General features: G+C 52.3%; 1 protein-coding gene across 1 annotated transcript; it reads right to left on the reverse strand.

The window, feature by feature from the left end:
• Nucleotides 1-686: 686 nt before the first annotated feature.
• On the reverse strand, nt 687-18,587 carry BRME1 (break repair meiotic recombinase recruitment factor 1). Its single transcript, XM_060094042.1, has 8 exons — nt 18,517-18,587; nt 14,692-14,866; nt 11,989-12,070; nt 11,642-11,746; nt 7,483-8,769; nt 3,721-3,809; nt 1,560-1,652; nt 687-1,137 (listed from the first exon to the last, which is right to left on the reverse strand). The coding sequence occupies exons 1-8, from the start codon at nt 18,545-18,547 to the stop codon at nt 984-986; spliced, it is 2,016 nt and encodes a 671-aa protein (XP_059950025.1). The 5' UTR covers nt 18,548-18,587; the 3' UTR covers nt 687-983.
• Nucleotides 18,588-18,706: the final 119 nt, after the last annotated feature.

The following is an 18,706-nucleotide window of genomic DNA, read 5'->3' on the forward strand; positions in this document are numbered from 1 at the left end:
GACAATTTGACATCACTGGGGCTGCGGTATGGTTTGGTGGGATGGTGTGTGCAAGGCCTGCCCTCAGCACCCTCCAGGCAGTAGCTGTGTCTGCATCAGTAACATTCCCCCAGGGTTGCCTCCTTCCGGGCCAAGGCCTCCAAGCAGCTTGTCCCACGGAGGACAGGCGAAGCCATCTCAGCACTGAATACAGACTCGCAAACTCCAGTTGGACAATCAGTCAAGATACTGTGTGTGCTTGAATTCGTGCACACAGCCACCTGCTCCTGAGTCCGACACACTCAGTACTGCTTGGGGGACCCCTGGATCTATCAGTAGCCGAACTTGTCTTCCCAGGGAAGATGAAAAGTCGAAGTCAAAGGAGAAAGAGATGGTTAGGGAGGTTTGTGGCAAGACATCAAGGAACTGAAAATGCCTCAAACCCCAAACAACAGGTCACGAGGTCTGAGGTCTGGCTAGGGAATCATTTATTAATGGGCTTCCTAAAAGAAAATGGAAATCCGGAGAAAAACAAGGGTACAACCAACAAAGCGAGCCCTTTTCTCCTCCAGGAAAGAAACAAATTCTGAACCTTCCATAACCTCGGGCTAAGGAGCTGAAATTTGCAAACCCAGATAAACATCTGGGCGGCTCTGTGCCCCCACCCACAGCTTCCTGGGGCCCCAGCCCGTCTCTCTGCCTCCAGCTTCCAGGCCTCTGCCACCGGGAGGAGCAGGTTCCCTCCCCCACACGACTCCAGAGGGAGGCTGCTGAGGACGGCAGGGCCTTTTGTGTTTCCCATGGGAAGGTGACTTCCAGGTCAGCTGAGGGGAGGTTTCTGGGGCCCACCAGGACTTGCTGGAGCATCTCAGATGGTAACAAAATAACAAGGGGCACACAGGGGCCAGCAGGCTTTCCGGAGTCTGCTGAGGGATTGTTTCCAGCTGTTTGGCAGGAACATCAGGCACTTCTTGGGGCTGGTGAGCGTGTACGAGCACACACACCTACAAGTCCCTCCAGGACTGCTCCCCTCGAGGGGGATTCCCAGCCCCCTTTGGTGTGTAGGCTGCAGGGGCCTTCCCTGCTGGCTTTGCTTTCTGGTAGTAGTTGAGGCGCTTGAAGGCCTCCAGGTCCCGGTGGGCGCTCATGATCAGCCTGCTGTGTGGGAAAGGGTCTGAGCTGTGCTCCACCTCGCGGCAGAGTGGGACCATGCCTCACACTCGGGCACACACCAGCCTGCTCACACAGGCTCACACACTCATGTGTACTCACAGGTCACACACACACAGGCATGCACACGTGCATAATCAGAATCAGCCTGCTGCAGGGCAGGTTGTGACCCTTCTAGCCCCTCTTCAGAACCTAACAACTCTGTGAAGGACAGGTTTATGACACAACCAGCTGGGGCCCAGGAACGGTGGAGCTTCCCAGAGGCCCCCTGCTGGGGATCCCGGTGGGGGGGCCCACCCTGACACCCCAGGTTTGCTGCTGTACTGGGCCCTCCACCATCCTCCCGCGGCCCCATCCCCTCCACCCATCCCAGGGACTTGTGGATCCGTGGATCCGAGCCCAGCCCTTACTTCAGGTTGGAGAGCTCGATGACGAGGCCTTGCACGGTGTCTGTTGCATCCTCCATTCTGGCGGCTTCACAGGTCTTGATCCCTATTCGGGTCCTGGCGGGAAGGGAGGGAGGGCAAGAGGCCTGACCTCACTGGACAGCTCCACCAGACTCTGCCCTGGGGGACTCTGCTGGTCCTCGAGCTGTCTTCTCCAGAGATGAACGCCTTTGACAGTCATGAGGCCACCCTGGGCACAGCCCTGATGGCCGACCCAGCTGGCTCTACTGCTGAAATCGCACCCAGAATCCAGCCACTTCCCCACCGACGTGGCCCTTGTCCGACAGCTGCCACAGCCTCCCTGACCCCCAGCTCCTGCCCCTACAGCCTGTCCCCCCAGTGGGCTGGGGGGCAGGGGAGGGCGTGGCAATGGAAAGCCAGCCTAAAGCCCCTCCCCAAAGCCCTGCACCATCTGCTGCACCTCCAGACCCCAGCCCCTCCCTCCCGTCTCCCCTCCCTCCTGCTCCAGCCACACTGAATTCCTGGCCATTCCCTGAGCATTTCTTAGGGCTCTGGAATGTTCTTTCCTAAATGTCTCCTCCTTTCGGGGGTGGGGATGGGGGGGTGGAGAAGGTGGGAGGAGGGAGTACTCTCCATCACCACAGGTTAAAATTTTAACCCCTGCCCTGCTGTCTTTTTCTCCGCAACACTCTGCCATCTGACCACCTAATTTGTCTGTGTCTCGCTCACCCCTGCTCCGACCCCCAATAGGTAGAAGCTTCATGTTTTGTCCCACGCAGCCTCCCCAGTGCCCAGAGCAGTTCCTGGAAGAGCCGGCACTGGCGGGCGTCAGTGTCTATGGAAGGGGTGGACGTGCCTCCGTACCACCGTATCTAATGGGTGCAGCCTGTGGTGGGCAGAGGGTTGCCCAGCTTCGCAGCATCTCCTGGGTTGTCACTATGGGGACTCTGGTTCTGCTCCACCTGCCTCAGTCACCCTGAGAGGACTGGCCAGTCCGGGCCTCAGTCTCTTGCCTTTTCTCCCTCAGCCATGGGCCACAGAACCAGACCCTGGGACCCACCTGGGGGCTTCCAGCCATCCACGGAGGCCGCCGGAGATTCACCCAGGAATCTCCCTCCTCTTTGCTCAAACAATAGTGGGGTCACTTTGACTAAACTGCCTCTGGTCCCTGTGCAGGGCGTGCGTGTGTGCGTGGAGGGGGGCACAGGGGGTGGGGCAACAAGTGGTACAACAGGTACTATTTACAGATGTGTGTAAGGGCAGAAGGTGGGAGCACGGCCTCCCTCTTCCCTGAGGGGGAGGAGAAAGAGGAAAGAGACAAACTTCCTAACCCTCCTCCACACTTGCCAGACAGAAACAGAAGCTTGGCCATAAATAATCGATAAGCCGCCACTCTGCAGAGAGGCCAGTTCAGGTTCAAGGTAACGGGAGAGGACTGTCGCTCAATGCTAGCCACCAGCAAGGCTGGAAGACAGGAAAGGTGATGGACTGTGAGAGGCTCTGGGGTGGGGGGAGAGGACCCCCCCCAACACACACTCACACACACACACTCACACACACACTCACACACACTCCACAGGCTGGAGGAAGAGCACACCTGGTGCCTGCAGGAGGGAAAGAAGGTGGGCTGCCTTGGGGAATAAAATCAAGCAGGAAATAAGATGGAACAGGTCAGAGACTTTGGAGGGCCTGAGGGTGCCAGAGAGGGGATGGCCCCTGTGGGCCAATGGTTCTTAGCCCTGTCTGGGTCCACTCCCCCTCCATGGAGATTCAGGGAAAGCTCTGGACCTTCTCTCCAGAAAAATGCACAATGTGCATTAAAACAACCACTGAGCTGGGGGCATCATCCCAGGGGTTCTTGGGAGAGATGCTGGCTTGGGTGCAGATTGCTGATGAGTTCTCCACTCGCGGGGAACAGGGGACATGGGTGGTTTGAAAGTCGGGGCTTAGCAACCTTACTGGACCAAGGAAAGTAAGGCCCCTCAAGGCAGAGCCAGGGCGACCTCCGACACTCTCATCCACAAAATGGGAGCTCACAGGGCTGGGGGGAGGGAGAGCATGGGGGCTCTAGTGCCAGGAAAGCAGCCACTCTCTCCCCTCCCAGGGACAAAAGGAGGACTCCTGTCAAGGAAAGCGTTCTGGGGTGGTCTCCCACCCTGCCTACCTTGGCTGGGCCTCAGCAAGGGAGCCTCCATCGGCACGTGGGCTGGTGCCAGGCCAGCAAGGGTCCAGCCCGCTCCCTGCAGGACACAACTGGAAAGACAGAGCGCGCACACGTGTGAACGGCCCAGCTGGGTGAGCCCTGCATAGGGAAGGAAAAGTCAGGCAGGGGAGGTCTGGCTTCTCCTCTGCCACGCCAGGAACACGGAGGCTGGACTCCTGCAGAGGAAAAGTGGTGTGGGGGACAGATGCCATGATGGCCAGACATACGGGCCACCAGCCCGGGCTGCTTTCACCCTCCATCTTTGGAAAGAGAGCAGAAGGGCAATACTGGGCCTGACCCTGGGGTCCCGTCCTGGGCCTGCGCCTTCCGACAGGCTGATTTGTACTGGTGGGCGGCTCCACCCACACGTCCTCTGTCCCTGACAACTGAGGAGTGGTGCTGTCTCCAGCCTGTCCTGCAGTATCTAGAAGAGTACAGAGAAGACCCTGAGTGGTGGCGACTGCGGCGAGGTGGGCACCTGGCGTGGAGGGAAAGAGGTCGGCCGGATAGGCCACGAGTTTCACGTCAGGAAGAGATTTTGCAAATGTATTTTGAAGGGAAAATTCATAATTAATAGGGGAGAGAGCCAGATAACCCTGAGAAGCTTAAATTTCTAAATGTCAACGGTGGTTTAATTTTCATGGAAAATGTCAGGCTCAGTCATGGAGGTGACATACGTCCTTCTGAAAAGAGGCAAAGAGGCTGAAGTGGAGCAGCCGGCCTAGGGCTGTTGGGCCTTTTCTGAGGAGACTAAAGTCCTGGGGTGGTGGATGGGGTGAAGGGCTTGTGCTCGACCTGCAAAGGGTCCCCGAATCCAAAGGAAGACGTGAGGAACTGGCTGCAGCCCGGCGGCTCTCACGTGGGGATGACTCCGCCTCCAAGACACTTAAGTGTCCGAAACCACTTTTGGTTGTCATGCCCGGGGAGAGGGTGCTCCTGGCACCTGGGGGTGGAGGCGAGGGACACTGCTCAAGCCTCTGCTGTGCACAGAATGGTGATCCAGCCCCCAACGCCAGTAGTGCCGAGGTTGGGAAGCCTGCTCTAGACGATACAGTTTCTCCTGTGCGCCTGGCCGACTTTCACGGAGGCAACTCTGTGACTTAAAATACAATTTGAGGGCTTCCCTGGTGGCGCAGTGGTTAAGAATCCGCCTGCCAATGCAGGGGACACAGGTTCAAGCCCTAGTCTGGAAAGATCCCACATGCCGCGGAGCAACTAAGCCCGTGGGCCACAACTACTGAGCCTGTGCTCTAGAGCAAGCATGCCACAACTACTGAGCCCGCGTGCCACAACTACTGAAGCCTGCATGCCTAGAGCCTGTGCTCCGCAACAGGAGAAGCCTCTGCAATGAGAAGCCTGTGTGCCACAACAAAGAGTAGACCCTGCTCGCTGCAACTAGAGAAAGCCCGCGCACTGCAAAGAAGACCCAAAGCAGCCAAAAATAAATTTTAAAAAAAATACAATTTGATGCCACAGATTTACCCAACTCACGGCACCACTCTTGGTCATGAGGGATACTCTCTTTCCCAACAGGTACCACGGCTCCCACCGGGGTTGTGTAAATGTCATGACAAAGGTGGTGCTTGTATGGAACGTGTGGGGACCACCCCTGTGGACTGTGAGAGGGGCCTGGGAGTCAGTGTTTTAAATGACACTGCTTGTGGGCAGAGGAGGGCTCCACCAGCCCTGGGGTGAGCACCACGTCCCCAGGGAGCCGCGATGAGAAGAAAACACCAAGTGTTCCTGTGAGGGCAGCTGGGTTTGAAGCCAGTCTGTCACTGCTGTGAGACCCCAGGGCCCCTCCACTGAAGCGGTGCTCACAGCTGTGGCACAGTGAGGTCGAGGGCTGCTCTCTCGGTCCACCTGTGCGCTGTTCCCATGTGTCCCTGCTCACAGGGCCTTCCCGCACCTTCCCATGAGAACCTGTGCCTGGGTTGCCCCGACTTGTTCAGCAATGCCCAGTGTCAAAACAAAACGTGCCTGGGCGCCCACAGCCTTGTCAGGGCAGTGCCTCCACTCCCAGCAGGGCTGTCCACCCCAGCTGCTGCTGGGTCCCCCGCACTGGGGCTGCCAGCTCCTCGGTGATTTCAGAGTGCACTCACTGGTGGCAGGTCTGGGAGGGCTTGCTCCTTTGTGCCCTCTGGGCGCCACTCAAGGTCCCAACTGCTTCCCCAGCCTTATCCCTCAGCCACAGCCCAAGAAGCCAGAGACTGGGGATGACTTAGCTCTTCTTTCCAAGAGAGGGGTTTGCATTTTTCAAGGGATGCAGCTTTAGTTATAAAGTTTCAGCTCTGCCCAGCACCTGAGCGCCTACCTCTCCTGGGCAATCATGTTTAAACACTATGACCAAACCGCAGTGTGACTCGATTTCTGTGATCTTGCTCATCTGGTGATCACAGCAATGTACAAGGAATTCGGGCCGGGGCAGGCAGGGCCGGGTCTGAAAAGTCACTGGGTAGGCCTGTGTCACAAATGACCCCTGGCCATCCCTTGGGAAGGCAGCGCCTGAGACCCACATTAGCTCAACCCAGTCACATCCCCCTCTGCAGTGGGGACAGCTGGCTTTCTTCGGCTGGGCACCAGATGACGTCCTTTGCTTGTTTGGGGGCTGTGTCGTATGATAAGACTCTTTAAGTGCCGAGATGACAGGGTACAAGATGCTCACTCCGGGAGAGGCAGGTGGGAACGGTGCTACTGAAAACCTCATGGGGGCAGGGACCATGCCTGATCTGTTCACTCCTGGCATAGAGCGGACTCTCACATCTTAAAAACATTTTCAAACAAGCAAAAAAATGAAGTTTTAAAACAGGGACAGCCAAAGAAACGGAGGCCATGTTTGTGAAGCGACATGGGCTCTGTGTTCGTTCCAGGACGGAACAGTTGAGGCAAAGCTGCAGAATCAGGCCAACCTGGGCACAGACCCAGGCTCCTCCCCTCCTGGCTGCTTCACCTGGGGCAGGTGCCCAACCTTCTTCAGCGTCTCAGCCACACCCAGTGTGTGGAAAGAGAACCACCTACCTATCAGGGCGAGGCTGCAAAGCACTTAGCTCAGGCTCAAGTGCGCCAGCAGCCAGAGATGTGGCGCTTCCGGGGGGGGGGGGGAGGGGGGGGCAAAGCAGGGACTGCCACCTGCCCTGACAGGTGACCGCCAACGGCCAGCACAGGATCAGCAGGCAGATCCCTGAAGGAAGCAAAGCCCCTAAAATTCCAGCAGACAAATGAAATTCCATGTATGTGTCTGAAAAAGAATTGTATCTGGGCCCCCAAATGACCCTAAAGATGGGCAAAGGTTCTTTCCAGTGGGGGAATGAAGTCCCCGCCCGCAGGCCCAGGTTTGAGGTCACTGGCTTCTTTAGGTCACCCCGTTTGGTCTGTCACCCTCCATACACCCCTTGGGAACCTCCGGCCGGAGCAGGGCACTGAAGGGTGGAGGCGGCAGGTGCACTGGGGGCTCTCCCTGGGCTGACAAAATACATGTGTCACATCCCGGGGCTCTTCAGCTCTCACACAGATGGGCCCCTCATAGAAAGGCAGGTCTATCCTTTCCAGAATATCACAGACTCCACAGCTGCTAAAGCTGTGATTCAGACCCCTGGACTCATCTGCTGTACAAACAGATGGCCACATGCCCACCTCTCCCCCACTACCGGGTGGTTTGGGAGGGCTTGTGGCCATTTGGCACCTGTACTAGGACATCTGGCTGTAACTCAAGGAAGCTCTTACCTGTTCACGTGGGGCTTCAAAACCAAGGGCTTCCAGGGCATCCTGTGTCTGGCTGTCCGGCAGGAAGTAGAGTTCCATGGTTGGGGACCCCTCCCAGACAGCCTGCTCTGAAGAGTCAGCAGGGTGCTCAGGCTGGCCTGCCGGGCTCGTGTGGGTATCTGGGCTGCCCTGACGTGCCCCAGCATCCTGGGGAGGGCTGTCCACTGCTTCTCTGTACACTGGTGGAACACAGGCTCTGAGGGACAAACTGTGCCCCTTGAGGTCTTGTTTGTGGCTACGGCTCCCTAACTCAGCTGCCTTTTTAGCCACAGGTTGCGATAGCAAAGGCAGCAAGCACATACCTCCCAGCCCTTCTTGATCCGGGCCTGGTACCTGTGTCTGACCCACACCTGGACCCATTTCCAAGGCTAAAGGGCTGGAATCCCCAACACCTATTGTGCACTCTTGGATCTCGTGAGCCAGAGCCAGGGAGGCTGCAAGGCCCCCCGGGACGTCATCAGGGGGCTTGTCTTCCCGCCTTGACTCCTCTCTGCCTCCTGTGGTCTCCCCATTGCGAGGCATGTACCCGAGCAGGGCTCTGCTGTGGCCTCCATCAGGAGCCTTCCCGCTGGGAGAGGCAGTCACCCTGGCGTTGACCGTCCCATCTGGCCCAGCCACCCCAAGAGCCCTCTGTTCTGGCTCCGTGGGGTCTGTGCTCACACCTGCGATGACAACAGCCCCAAGGCGGGAGCATCTTGGGCTGCTATAGCTCCACTCTGCTCCCCCGCCAGTCCAGCTGGGTGTCTGCAGAGGGTCAGGAGGGCCCTGGGCTGCAGATCTGGGCTCTGGGCCCAGGATGCCATCTTCTTCCTCCTGGCGCTCCTCAGGCAGCTCAGCTCCTGCTTCCCCTCGGGCACCTCCCTCCTGAGGGGCTCCTTGGTCTGGCTCCTCTTCAGCATCACTGCCTGGCAGGTGCCCTTTCTGGTCATGATCACCTGGAACCCAACCCTCCTCCGTGCTTCCACCATCTGGCACGTTGGTCCCATGCTTTGACAGGTGGTCCTGGCTGGCCCTCTCTGAGGCCGAGGGCACTGTCCCCCACTCCAGAGAGGCAATGCTGGAGGCCAAGGGCTGAGGATCCCCATCGCCAGGCACAGGCGCAACAGAGTTTTGGCCGCTGGGCTCGGGGCAGGCGCTGTCTGCCTGGGTCTGGTCTCCTGGGTCCCTGGTCTCCTGGAGGGCAAGCCCTGGGGACTCCTCTTGAGGCTGGCTTCTGGGCTGCTGGGCACTGGGTTCTGGCAGTGTTTCCTGTGGAGAGAAAAAGAGTCAGCCTTGGGCCTTCAATAATCAACCGCTCTGAGGATTTTTCTAGTCATTACTGCCCCTGCACAAAGTCTCAGATGCTGCACGGATGACGGTGCACCCAAATAGCGATCAGTCCAAATGCCGGGCAGAGCTTTGTGCCAGGGGCTAGAGGGGGAACCGGAAGCACAGGAACCCCTCTTTTTTTTGGCCACACCTCACGTCACGTGGAACTTCCCCAACCAGGGATTGAACCCCCACCCCCTGCAGTGGAAGTGCAAAATCTTAACCACTGGACCACCAGGGAAGCCCCAGGAACCCCCCTTTCTACCAGCTCCTTCTCCCCACCAGCACCAGGCACGTGGAGGCTCTCGGGAAGATCAAGGATATAAAAATCAAGGAGGTCCTGTGGATCGCACCAGTGTCAATGTCAGTTGCCTGGTGTTGCCAATGGACTACAGTTACATAACATGCTACCACCAGGGGATGCTTGGGGAGGACACACGGGGGCCTCTCTGTGCTGTTTTGTTTTTAATTTTGGTAAAATACACATAACCTAAAATTGGCCATTTTAATCATTTTATTTATCCTTTTTGAAGGAAATGATCTTTTTCAAAAAAAATGTTTATTTATTTGGCTGCATTGGGTCTTAGTTGCAGCACGCGGGACCTTTCAGTGTGGCACAGGCTCTGTAATTGCAGCGTGCAGGCTTAGTTGCCCCGCGGCATGTGCGATCTCAGTTCCCTGACCAGGGATTGAACCCGCGTCCCACTGGACCACCAGGGAAGTTCCCACTATTTTAATCATTTTAAAGTGTATATAGTTCAGTGGCATTAAGTACATTCACAAGGTCGGGCAACCATCACCACCATCCATCTCCAGAACTCTTTCATCTTCCCAAACTGAAACTCTGTCCCCATGAAACACTAACTCCCCACTTTCCCAGCTCCTGGCAACCCCCATTCTACCTCCTGTGGAATCAGTAGAATTTGCCTACTCTAGGGACCTTGTATAAGTGGGACCATACAGTATTTGTTGCTTTGTATCTAGCTTATTACACTTAGCGTAATGTCCTTCAGGTTCATCCATGGTGTAGCATGTGTCAGAATCCCTTCCTTGGGACTTCCTTGGTGGTCCAGTTATTAAGACTCCATGCTCCCAATGCAGGGGGCACGGGTTTGATCCCTGGTTGGGCAACTAAGATCCCACATGCTGCATGGTGCAGCCAAAAAAAAAAAATTTCTTTTTAAAGCTGAATAACATTCCATTGTGTGAATATACAATATTTTATTTGTTCATTCATCTTTGGGTGGATACTTTGGGTGCTCCCACATTTTGGCTACTGTGAATAATGCTGCAGTGAACATGGATGCACAAATATCCATTCCATCATATGGATATACGACATTTTGTTTATCCATTCATCCATCGATGGACATTTGTAGCCATACTGTTTTTTTTCTTTTGTATTTTTGAATTTTATTTTTTTATACAGCAGGTTATTATCCATTTTATACATATTAGGGTACACATGTCAATCCCAGTCTCCCAATTCATCACACCACCACCCCCCCGCCGCTTTCCCCCCTTGGTGTCCATACGTTTGATCTCTACGTCTGTGTCTCAGTTTCTGCCCTGCAAACCGGCTCATCTGTACCATTTTTCTAGGATCCACATATTTGCGTTAATATACGGTATTTGTTTTTCTCTTTCTGACTTACTTCACTCAGTATGACAGTCTCTAGGTTCATCCACATCTCTACAAATGACCCAGTTTCGTTCCTTTTTATGGCTGAGCATACTGCTTCTGCAACCTCCTCTGAGTCCACATAATGCTCTGGAGATCCATCTAGGTGGTTATGTGTATCACACCTGTTTGTTCCTTTTTTTGTTTTTTTTTGTTTTTTTTGCGGTACGCGGGCCTCCCACTGTCGTGGCCGCTCCCACTGCGGAGCACAGGCTCCGGACGCGCAGGCTCAGCGGCCATGGCTCACGGGCCCAGCCGCTCCGCGGCATGTGGGATCTTCCGGGACCGGGGCACGAACCCGTGTCCCCTGCATCGGCAGGCGAACTCTCAACCACTGCACCACCAGGGAAGCCCTGTTTGTTCCTTTTTTATTGCTGGGTTGTGTTCCATGGTGTGGATGGACCATGATTTGTTCAACCATTCACCAGCTGAAGGACATCTGGGGTGTTCCCGGTTGGGGGCAATTACAAACAAAGCTGCTGGGAATGCCCACCACTCACTTTTTTTTTTTTTTTTTTTTTTTTTGCGGTGGGCGGGCCTCTCACTGTTATGGCCTCTCCCGTTGCGGAGCACAGGCTCCGGACGCACAGGCTCAGTGGCCATGGCTCACGGGCCCAGCCGCTCCGCAGCATGTGGGATCTCTCCAGACTGGGGCACGAACCCGCGTCCCCTGCATCGGCGGGCGGACTCTGAACCACTGCGCCACCAGGGAAGCCCCCACTCACTTTTTTAGGTGTGTGTGTTCCAGAGACATCATGACCCCCGGAGCTCATGGTGCAAGGACAAGAGAGTGTGCTGTAAGACCCACTCACCCCGACTCACACAAAAGCTTCTGAGAAGCTTAGGGATTCAGGGATGGAATGTGGGCTGCCTTTCTGAGTTTCACTACTTTCATGCAACTTGGGGAAGAGAGCTCTGGCCTCGAGAGCTTCAGTGCAGGCACGGCTGTCCTGAGTGCCTCTCACAGGCCTGCGAGTTGCTGGCATGGCACCTGCCATCCACAGACATCTATAGTGCTAAAAACGGGGTGTGTGTGTGGAGAGATGCAGGGCTAGCCACTGCCAAAGGAAATCAAGGCTGAACTTGGCTGCCAAGGTTGGGCCAAGAGGAAGGTCAGTGGTAGGACCTTACCAAGCTGAAGGCCCCACTCCTGGGGTCCTCTTCCCTCCCCTCTGCTCGTCCTGTCACTGTCTTCCTGGGTTTTGTAAACTGGGGGACAAACCTCCTGACTGAGTTCTGTGAACCAGATACAACAAGAACAAAACAGCAGTAAAGATGAGGGAGGAATGATGTCTCGGAAATCAAGCAAGCAGACACCAGAACAAGTTTCTCTCTTGCAATCTCAAACTCTCAAGTCCCTTGCCTTCCATCCCCAGCACACCCTCCCACCAGCAGTTATTGATGAGGAATAGAGACAAGATCTCCAGCTGAAGGGAGGCAGCATCTTTTGTACATGTCAGGCTGCAAAACAGGCTCACCTGGGAAGGAGGAAGGCGAACTGGCTCTTTTTCTGGCTGCCCGAGGAGCCTGGAGGGAGCTCCTGCTTCCTCATAAGGAGAGCTGGGAGGAGAAAGACAAAAGAGGAGGTTCGCAAGTCCTCCTACGCTGTTAACTTGCATAGTAAGACAAACAGCGGCGAATGAAATCCAAATGCAAAGTAGCGCCCAGGGTCTCCTAAAAGGGACGCCCTGGAGCACCTGCTTAGAGAGGGTGGGATGGAGAAGGGGACATGTGACTGCCAAGAAGGGTGTGGAGTCCCACATCTAGAACCCAAGCTGCCTGCTCTGGCAGCACTTAAACTCTTATAATCCCAGGAACTGGCTCCTGAAGTAAGAACAGGAATTCTCATTTGGACTGACTGACACTCCAGGCCCCAACTCTGCAAACAGTAAACAAGTTGTAGATACAAAAAACACAGTGTCTAAAAAAAACGGGTGTATTCATATCTGCCAAAATGCGGAAGCAACCGAGATGGCCTTCAGCGGGTGAGTGGATAAATAAACTGTGGTAATCCAGACAATGGGACGGTATTCAGCGCTAAAAAGAAACGAGCTCTCCTCTAATCAATACTCTGTAATGGCCTATGTGAGAAAAGAATCTAAAAAAGAGTGGACATATGTATATGTATAACTGATTCACTTTGCTGTACACCTGAAACTAACACAACATCGTAAATCAACTACACTCCAATAAAAATTTTAAAAAATAAAATCATGCCATCTGCTTTATAAAAAAAGATCGAGCTCTCAAGCCATGAAGACACGTGGAGATACCTTAAATGCATATTACCAAGTGAAAGAAGCCAATCTGAAAAGGCTACGTACTGTGTGACTCCAACTATATGATATTCTGGAAAGAGCAAACTATGGAGACAGTGAAAAGATCAGTGGTTACCTGGGGTTGGGGGGAGAGATGAATAGGCTAGGATTTTTACGGCCATAAGAAGACTCTGTATGATACTGTAATGATGGATGTATGTTATTATACTGTTGTGCCAACCCACAGAATGTACAACACACAGAATGAACTCTGAAGAAACCGTGGACTGTGTCAATGTAGGTTCATCCTTGGTTAAAAAATGTACCGTTCTGGTGAGTCATGGTGATAATGGGGGAGGCTGTGCATGCGTGGGGACAGGAGGTGTATCGGAAACCACTGTACCTTCCTCTCAATTTTACTGTAAACCTAAAACTGCTCTAAAGAAATAAATTCTTTTTAAAAAAAGTGGTGAGACTTATGGTTATGTCTAAATAAATGTGGATATGTATGTTGTAAAAAAAAGATCAAAATCTGGAACTGAAACTTCATGGTTTCAACTTTGGAAGTGGAGCAGGAAAACGCATGAAGCTACACTAATGGGCTTGAATCGTGCCAAGGGAGGTTATGGAGACAGAGTAACTCTAGATACTGATAGCAACCGCCTGTTTCAAAATTTTTCATTGGGATGGGTTGTTTGGGGAGCTTCTGGGGTACCGGCAAAGTTTCATTTCTCAACATAAATGTGTTAAACGGATTGCTTTATGTTGCTTTCTTCTGTTCTATTTCTGCACGTGTGGTATTTCTTAATAAAACATTTAAAAAACAGAAGAGTAGGAACCCACTTCTGTGGGTTCTGATTATTCTCATGGTCTTGGACAGCAGGGTGGGCAGCAGCCGTGACCCCACGAGCCCTGATATGGCCTCTCGAGGGGGAGGGGCACAGTGTGACATCACTGTGTCTGTCTGGGGGAACAGCTTAGGTGTGACACATGGCCCCTCTCTTCCTATCACACACACAGCCTTTAGCCCTAAGATTGCAAAGACCTGAGATCAGAGAGACACACACCCCAGAAAATGGTTCTGTCAGCCAGACTGCATGCCTCAATTTTTCACTCAGAAAACGTTGCTAGTCCAATCCGTGATACTTTCTCTGAAGACATCAGGTAGCAGGAACCTTCCTTCTCCTAACTCCTGCTAACCCTTTCTACTCTGCTATAGCTACACATGGTTTAACCCCATGGAGACTGAATGGTTCTCCAGATCTTTCTTCCTTTCCCCCACCGTGCTTAATTACATATTTCCTGAAAAAATAAGGGAACTGGGAAACCACTGTGGTAAAGAGCACAGGAACCAGACGCAGCCAGAACCCCAGCCTGCCTTGTACCAGCTCAGTGGCCTTGGGAAAGTCATTTGACCTCTCAAAGCCTCAGAGTCCTCATATGCCAAATGGGGATATAAACCCATGTCATAGTGCTATGAGGATTAAATGAGCTGATGCGTGTAAAGTATTTATTATTAGAACATGAGCTGCCTGGAACATAAAGATCGTTATTCTCTCTTATGGGTTATTATTTCACAGACCCACAACTCCTTCAGTCTCCTCTTGATTAAGAAGGAATGTGGGATAAATATGGATTTGACCAACAGGCAGGACAAGGTGCATTCTGTAACTACGTGACCTTGAAAAATTCAAGGTCTTCCTTGCCCGTGGTTAAAATATCGACCTTTCTCGCTGAAGAGGAGAGTCCCCAGAGCAAAACTTCGAGAGGCTCAATCCAAGGGCCCCGAGCCCCTGTGGGGGATGCATGGCACTGGATGGGTCGTGTTGACTGGCCCCCTCCCCTTTGCATCCTGTCCACTAGGCCACTGTGCTGTGCCCACTGTCAGCGGAGAGGCTTGCTGGAATGTTCTGAGCCACCTACCTGGAAGCTGCCTGTCCTGGTTCCTCCCTGCTCTGCTCTGCAGAGGGAGCGGGTCCTGAGCTTTCTGTCTCTTCAGGGTGATGCCAATGGCCCAACTTGGAACTCTGGGGGTCCCCGTCAGAGTCTCCTAACCTTGGGTTCTTTGGAAGTTTTGGAGGACGGTTTCCTTTCCCTCCTGGTTTAGAGACAAAAGAAGATGAAGGGGAGGGGGATGGCGGGAGCATGCACTGCCATGGCCGACCACCAAACACATCTGGGCCACTGATGCAACATGAGCAGGCTTGTGCAAAGGGCAGGAAATCCCTGCTCTGACGCTTGCCTGGAGAGTGAGAGATGAGATGGAATTTCATCCAGGTGGAACCCAGGAGCTTACATGGCCATGGGATCCAAAGGCTTTTAATCTATGGACTGGTCATGACTGACGTTCAATCCTGAGGTGACCGGGCCTGGCTCGGAACCACACGAGACAACCTGGCCCAGCCAACTGTCGCTCTGCGGAAGTGCTGAGAGGTGTGTGCTGGCTCCTTCGGGTCTCAGCTCAAATGTCCCTGCAGAGGCATCCTTGCCTTTTCTATAGAGCAACTCCTCTTGGCCCCATGCTCTGTTTTACTCACTTCACAACTTTTCTGCAAGTATCCGATGCACTGGGTCATTTTCTGTCTCCTCCACTACAACCTGTTCCATGCAAGGAGGGGCCTCATCTATCTCACTCTCTGCTGGGTCTCAAGTAGCTAGAAGAGCATCTAATAAACTGTTGGTGCTCAATAAATACTTGGCAGATGACTGAATAAACGCACAAGAAAACCCAGATCACCTCCCAGGAAATGCAGACAATACCAAATTATGTACCACTCTGGTTTTCCATGATGCTTGCAGAATATCCATCCTGGGAAAACCAGGACCCAGAGTCATCGAGTGCTAAGGAGGTGACTTCTCTGCTGCCTCTTGGTCCCTGTTGTATCCCTACGATACCTTTCCCATCATTGAAAGCAATTTAGAGCCTAAAGGTGCAGATTAACATTTATTTGTTGAATGAAGGAAATGCCCTTATACAGAAACTGCCAATAGTGGCTGGCTTGTAAAACCTCCCCCAAATCTGGCCCCAATTGAACCATTTATTCAATGAACAAATAATAACGGTTGACTCTAGTGAGTTCCATGCCAGACACTGTCCTGAGAACTCAGGTGCGCTATGACAAAACTTCAGGCAGGGCCCTGATGTTAGGCCCATCTTATGGACGAGACAGCTGAGGTACAGGGAGGCTGAGGAATATGCAACAGAATCTACGCAGTCCAGTTCCAGAACCTCCACACCTAAGTATACTCGAGCACTTACTGAGCACCTACTATGTACTGCATCTCTGACTAGGCAGTGCAAACAAAAAGACAAACCAGACCCAGGTCTGATTTTCTTGGAGGTCAATCACGTAGACCCTTTCCAAACTCAGCTCCTTACGTACCTTGAAGTAAAACCATTGAATGAGCCCCCTCTCTCCAACACTGAATGCTAGGGTCCTCCTCAGCATCCATTCAGCTTTTGGGGCTTCACAAGACCACAGTGGCTTTCCTGTAATTTTTCCCAAGTCTGTCAGTTACGGTTCGTGTGTGCCCATTTGAACTTCACCCCACTGTTATTTGATTAGCTCTCTCGGTGAGAAACATTTTTATTTTTCCCCTGACTAGACCTTGAAGCTGTCAAGGGCAGGAACTGAGTCTCATCTTGATCTCATCTTCACCCTGCCTCCCACCCCCCACCTCAGGTGCCCATGCCAGCTCTGCAGCCAGAGCAAAGCTGCGATGAATGTTTCTTACACAAACACATTCCACCTTGTGGTCTGCCATAAAATGCAAAAATACAGCAGCTTCATTTAGTTTCTTTAAGATGTCCAAACACTAGCTTGCTTTGCTCATCCAATGGACATTTATTTGTACCAAATAAAAAGCAAAAATATCAGAAGTGAAGAGGTTCCCATTTCCTTCCTGTGATCTGTTCCCACAGGATTAATTTAAGAAAAACTAAGGCAGAACCTTGTGTTCAACACCAGAGGCCAAAGACATCACAAGGCAAAGGGCTCCTTTCACCACCTGCCAGAATCTTCTTCCTTTCTCTCCACGCCATCCAGGACACACAGAAAGAGCTGTCCTGGGCCAGCCCAGGGTCCACTGAGCAGGGGAGTCCACTGCGAAGAGAGGCCCCATATGACCTGCTGTGGGTGGGCCTGGCTGGCCCCAGCTTCCCCCTCGAAGGTCAGAAAAATTCCTGTGCCTCCAAACAGCTTGTTACTCATCTCTGCACAAAACATCTTCAATCTGCATCTTTCCTGTCCCACATCTTGGGAAAAAAATGAGTACTCCTCTCAAAGTTCATTAACCACTAAGTGAAGGGGTCATTTCCAAACTTTTAATTTAAACTACCTTAGCCAATGACAGGAAAATGAAGCTATACTATGTAACACTGGGTGTTTTCCTTTTCGAATGAGGAAATTCTACACGTATATTGAGAAGTAAAGACAGTCTTGAAATACCATGAAGCTGAAAAACAGAGGTTGCAGATCAGTATGTGTGATGATTCTATTTTCCAATAAAAACACTGTATTTGTGTATACAAAGAAAAAGTTTGGAAGAAGTAGTGTACTGAGGTTCATTTCCTGTTTTTTATGCTACACTATACGGTTGATCATCATCCTATGGTTGAGGGGGATGTTAACATTAGGGGAAGCTGGGGGGAGGGTAGACAGAACTCTGAACTTTTTTTCCTTTTTTTTCTTTAGCTTTTTAATGACAAATAATATAGAACAGAGAAGTTCGCATAGGTGTACAACTCACTGCAAATTCATAAAATGAACAGCGTATTTTACATCTAGATCAAGAAACAAAACATTTCCAGGAACAAAGAAGTTCCTCTCATGTTTCTTTTCCAGGCACAACTCCCTCAAAGCTAGCCCCTGTCCCTGATTTCTTTTTTTTTTTTATTCAAACAGAAATGAACTATTTTTACAACTTTTCTGTAAGCTTAAAATTGTTTCAGAATGAAAAATGTCTTCTTAATCTGAAAGGGTAATGATAACAGCAGCATGTATTTGTGTCCTACCATGGATCTATTCTCCGTGCTCTACAAACACTAATCCACATGTGAGCTCTAGGGCACAGTTCTCTACTTTGGCACTACTGACATTTGGGGCCAGGTCATTCTGTGTTGTGGGGACTGTCCACCTCATTCTATGATTTTGAGCAGCATCCCTGGCCTAGATCCACTAAATGCCAGTACCAACACCGCCCCCCCCGACTCCCGCCACTGCCCACACACCAGTTGTGAAAACTAAAAATGTGTCTAGACACTGGCAAATGTCCTCTGGAGGTCAAACTGCTCCCCACAACAGGTTGAGAATCGCTGTTCGAAAGTAAAGCGTAGGTGCTCTTATCCCCTACAAATAGGAGGAAAGTGAGACACACAGTAAGTCATCTGCCATCACAGTGAGATGAACCCAGGTTTTTGGTTCGAGAGTGAAGCAGTTCGCCACACACCAGCACATCAAGCTCTATTCATGGGTCGTCTCTGAGAGTGGGCCTGCAAAGAGGCTGTACCCCTGCCCTGAAGCCTGGGGGCCTCCCCAAGGCTGTGGGATCCCACTAGAGGCTGGGGGAAGCTCCACAAAGCTTTCACTTTTTACTGTAAGCACTTCTCCATGATTTACACTTGTATTAAGTCATTGTTGTTATTTTAAGGAGCTTGGTGTGATCATGTTAGCATTTCTGCAATAAGCCCACCTTCCTCCTGTAAGCAGAAGCAGCAATAAAGAGGTGTCAACTTGAATGTCCAAATACCTGAGGTCCGAAGCTTCTTCCTCTTACTCATTTTATCCCTCTCTAGAGAAATCTGAAAACAAGGAGCAAGTCTCATCATTACAAGCAGTTCCTGTCTCTGGGTACAGACCCAGTGGCCTTGGCTGAGGCCACCCCACCCCCACCTGGGCCCATCTGGCTGCCCCAGGGGTCACTTGGGCCCCAAGAGGAC

The sequence above is a fragment of the Mesoplodon densirostris genome, chromosome 3 (genome assembly GCF_025265405.1).
Source record: "Mesoplodon densirostris isolate mMesDen1 chromosome 3, mMesDen1 primary haplotype, whole genome shotgun sequence".
Classification (NCBI taxonomy): domain Eukaryota; kingdom Metazoa; phylum Chordata; class Mammalia; order Artiodactyla; family Ziphiidae; genus Mesoplodon; species Mesoplodon densirostris.

Bases quoted from the DNA above. Each gene is read 5' to 3' on its own strand.
- BRME1 (XM_060094042.1), bottom strand. From the start codon at position 18,547: ATGAGTAAGAGGAAGAAGCTTCGGACCTCAG. The intron at 12,071-14,691 runs GTAGGTGGCTCA...TTCTCCTCCCAG, and splicing joins CCAGGACAGGCAGCTTCCAG to CTCTCCTTATGAGGAAGCAG. The intron at 1,138-1,559 runs GTAAGGGCTGGG...TTTCCCACACAG, and splicing joins ATCGAGCTCTCCAACCTGAA to CAGGCTGATCATGAGCGCCC.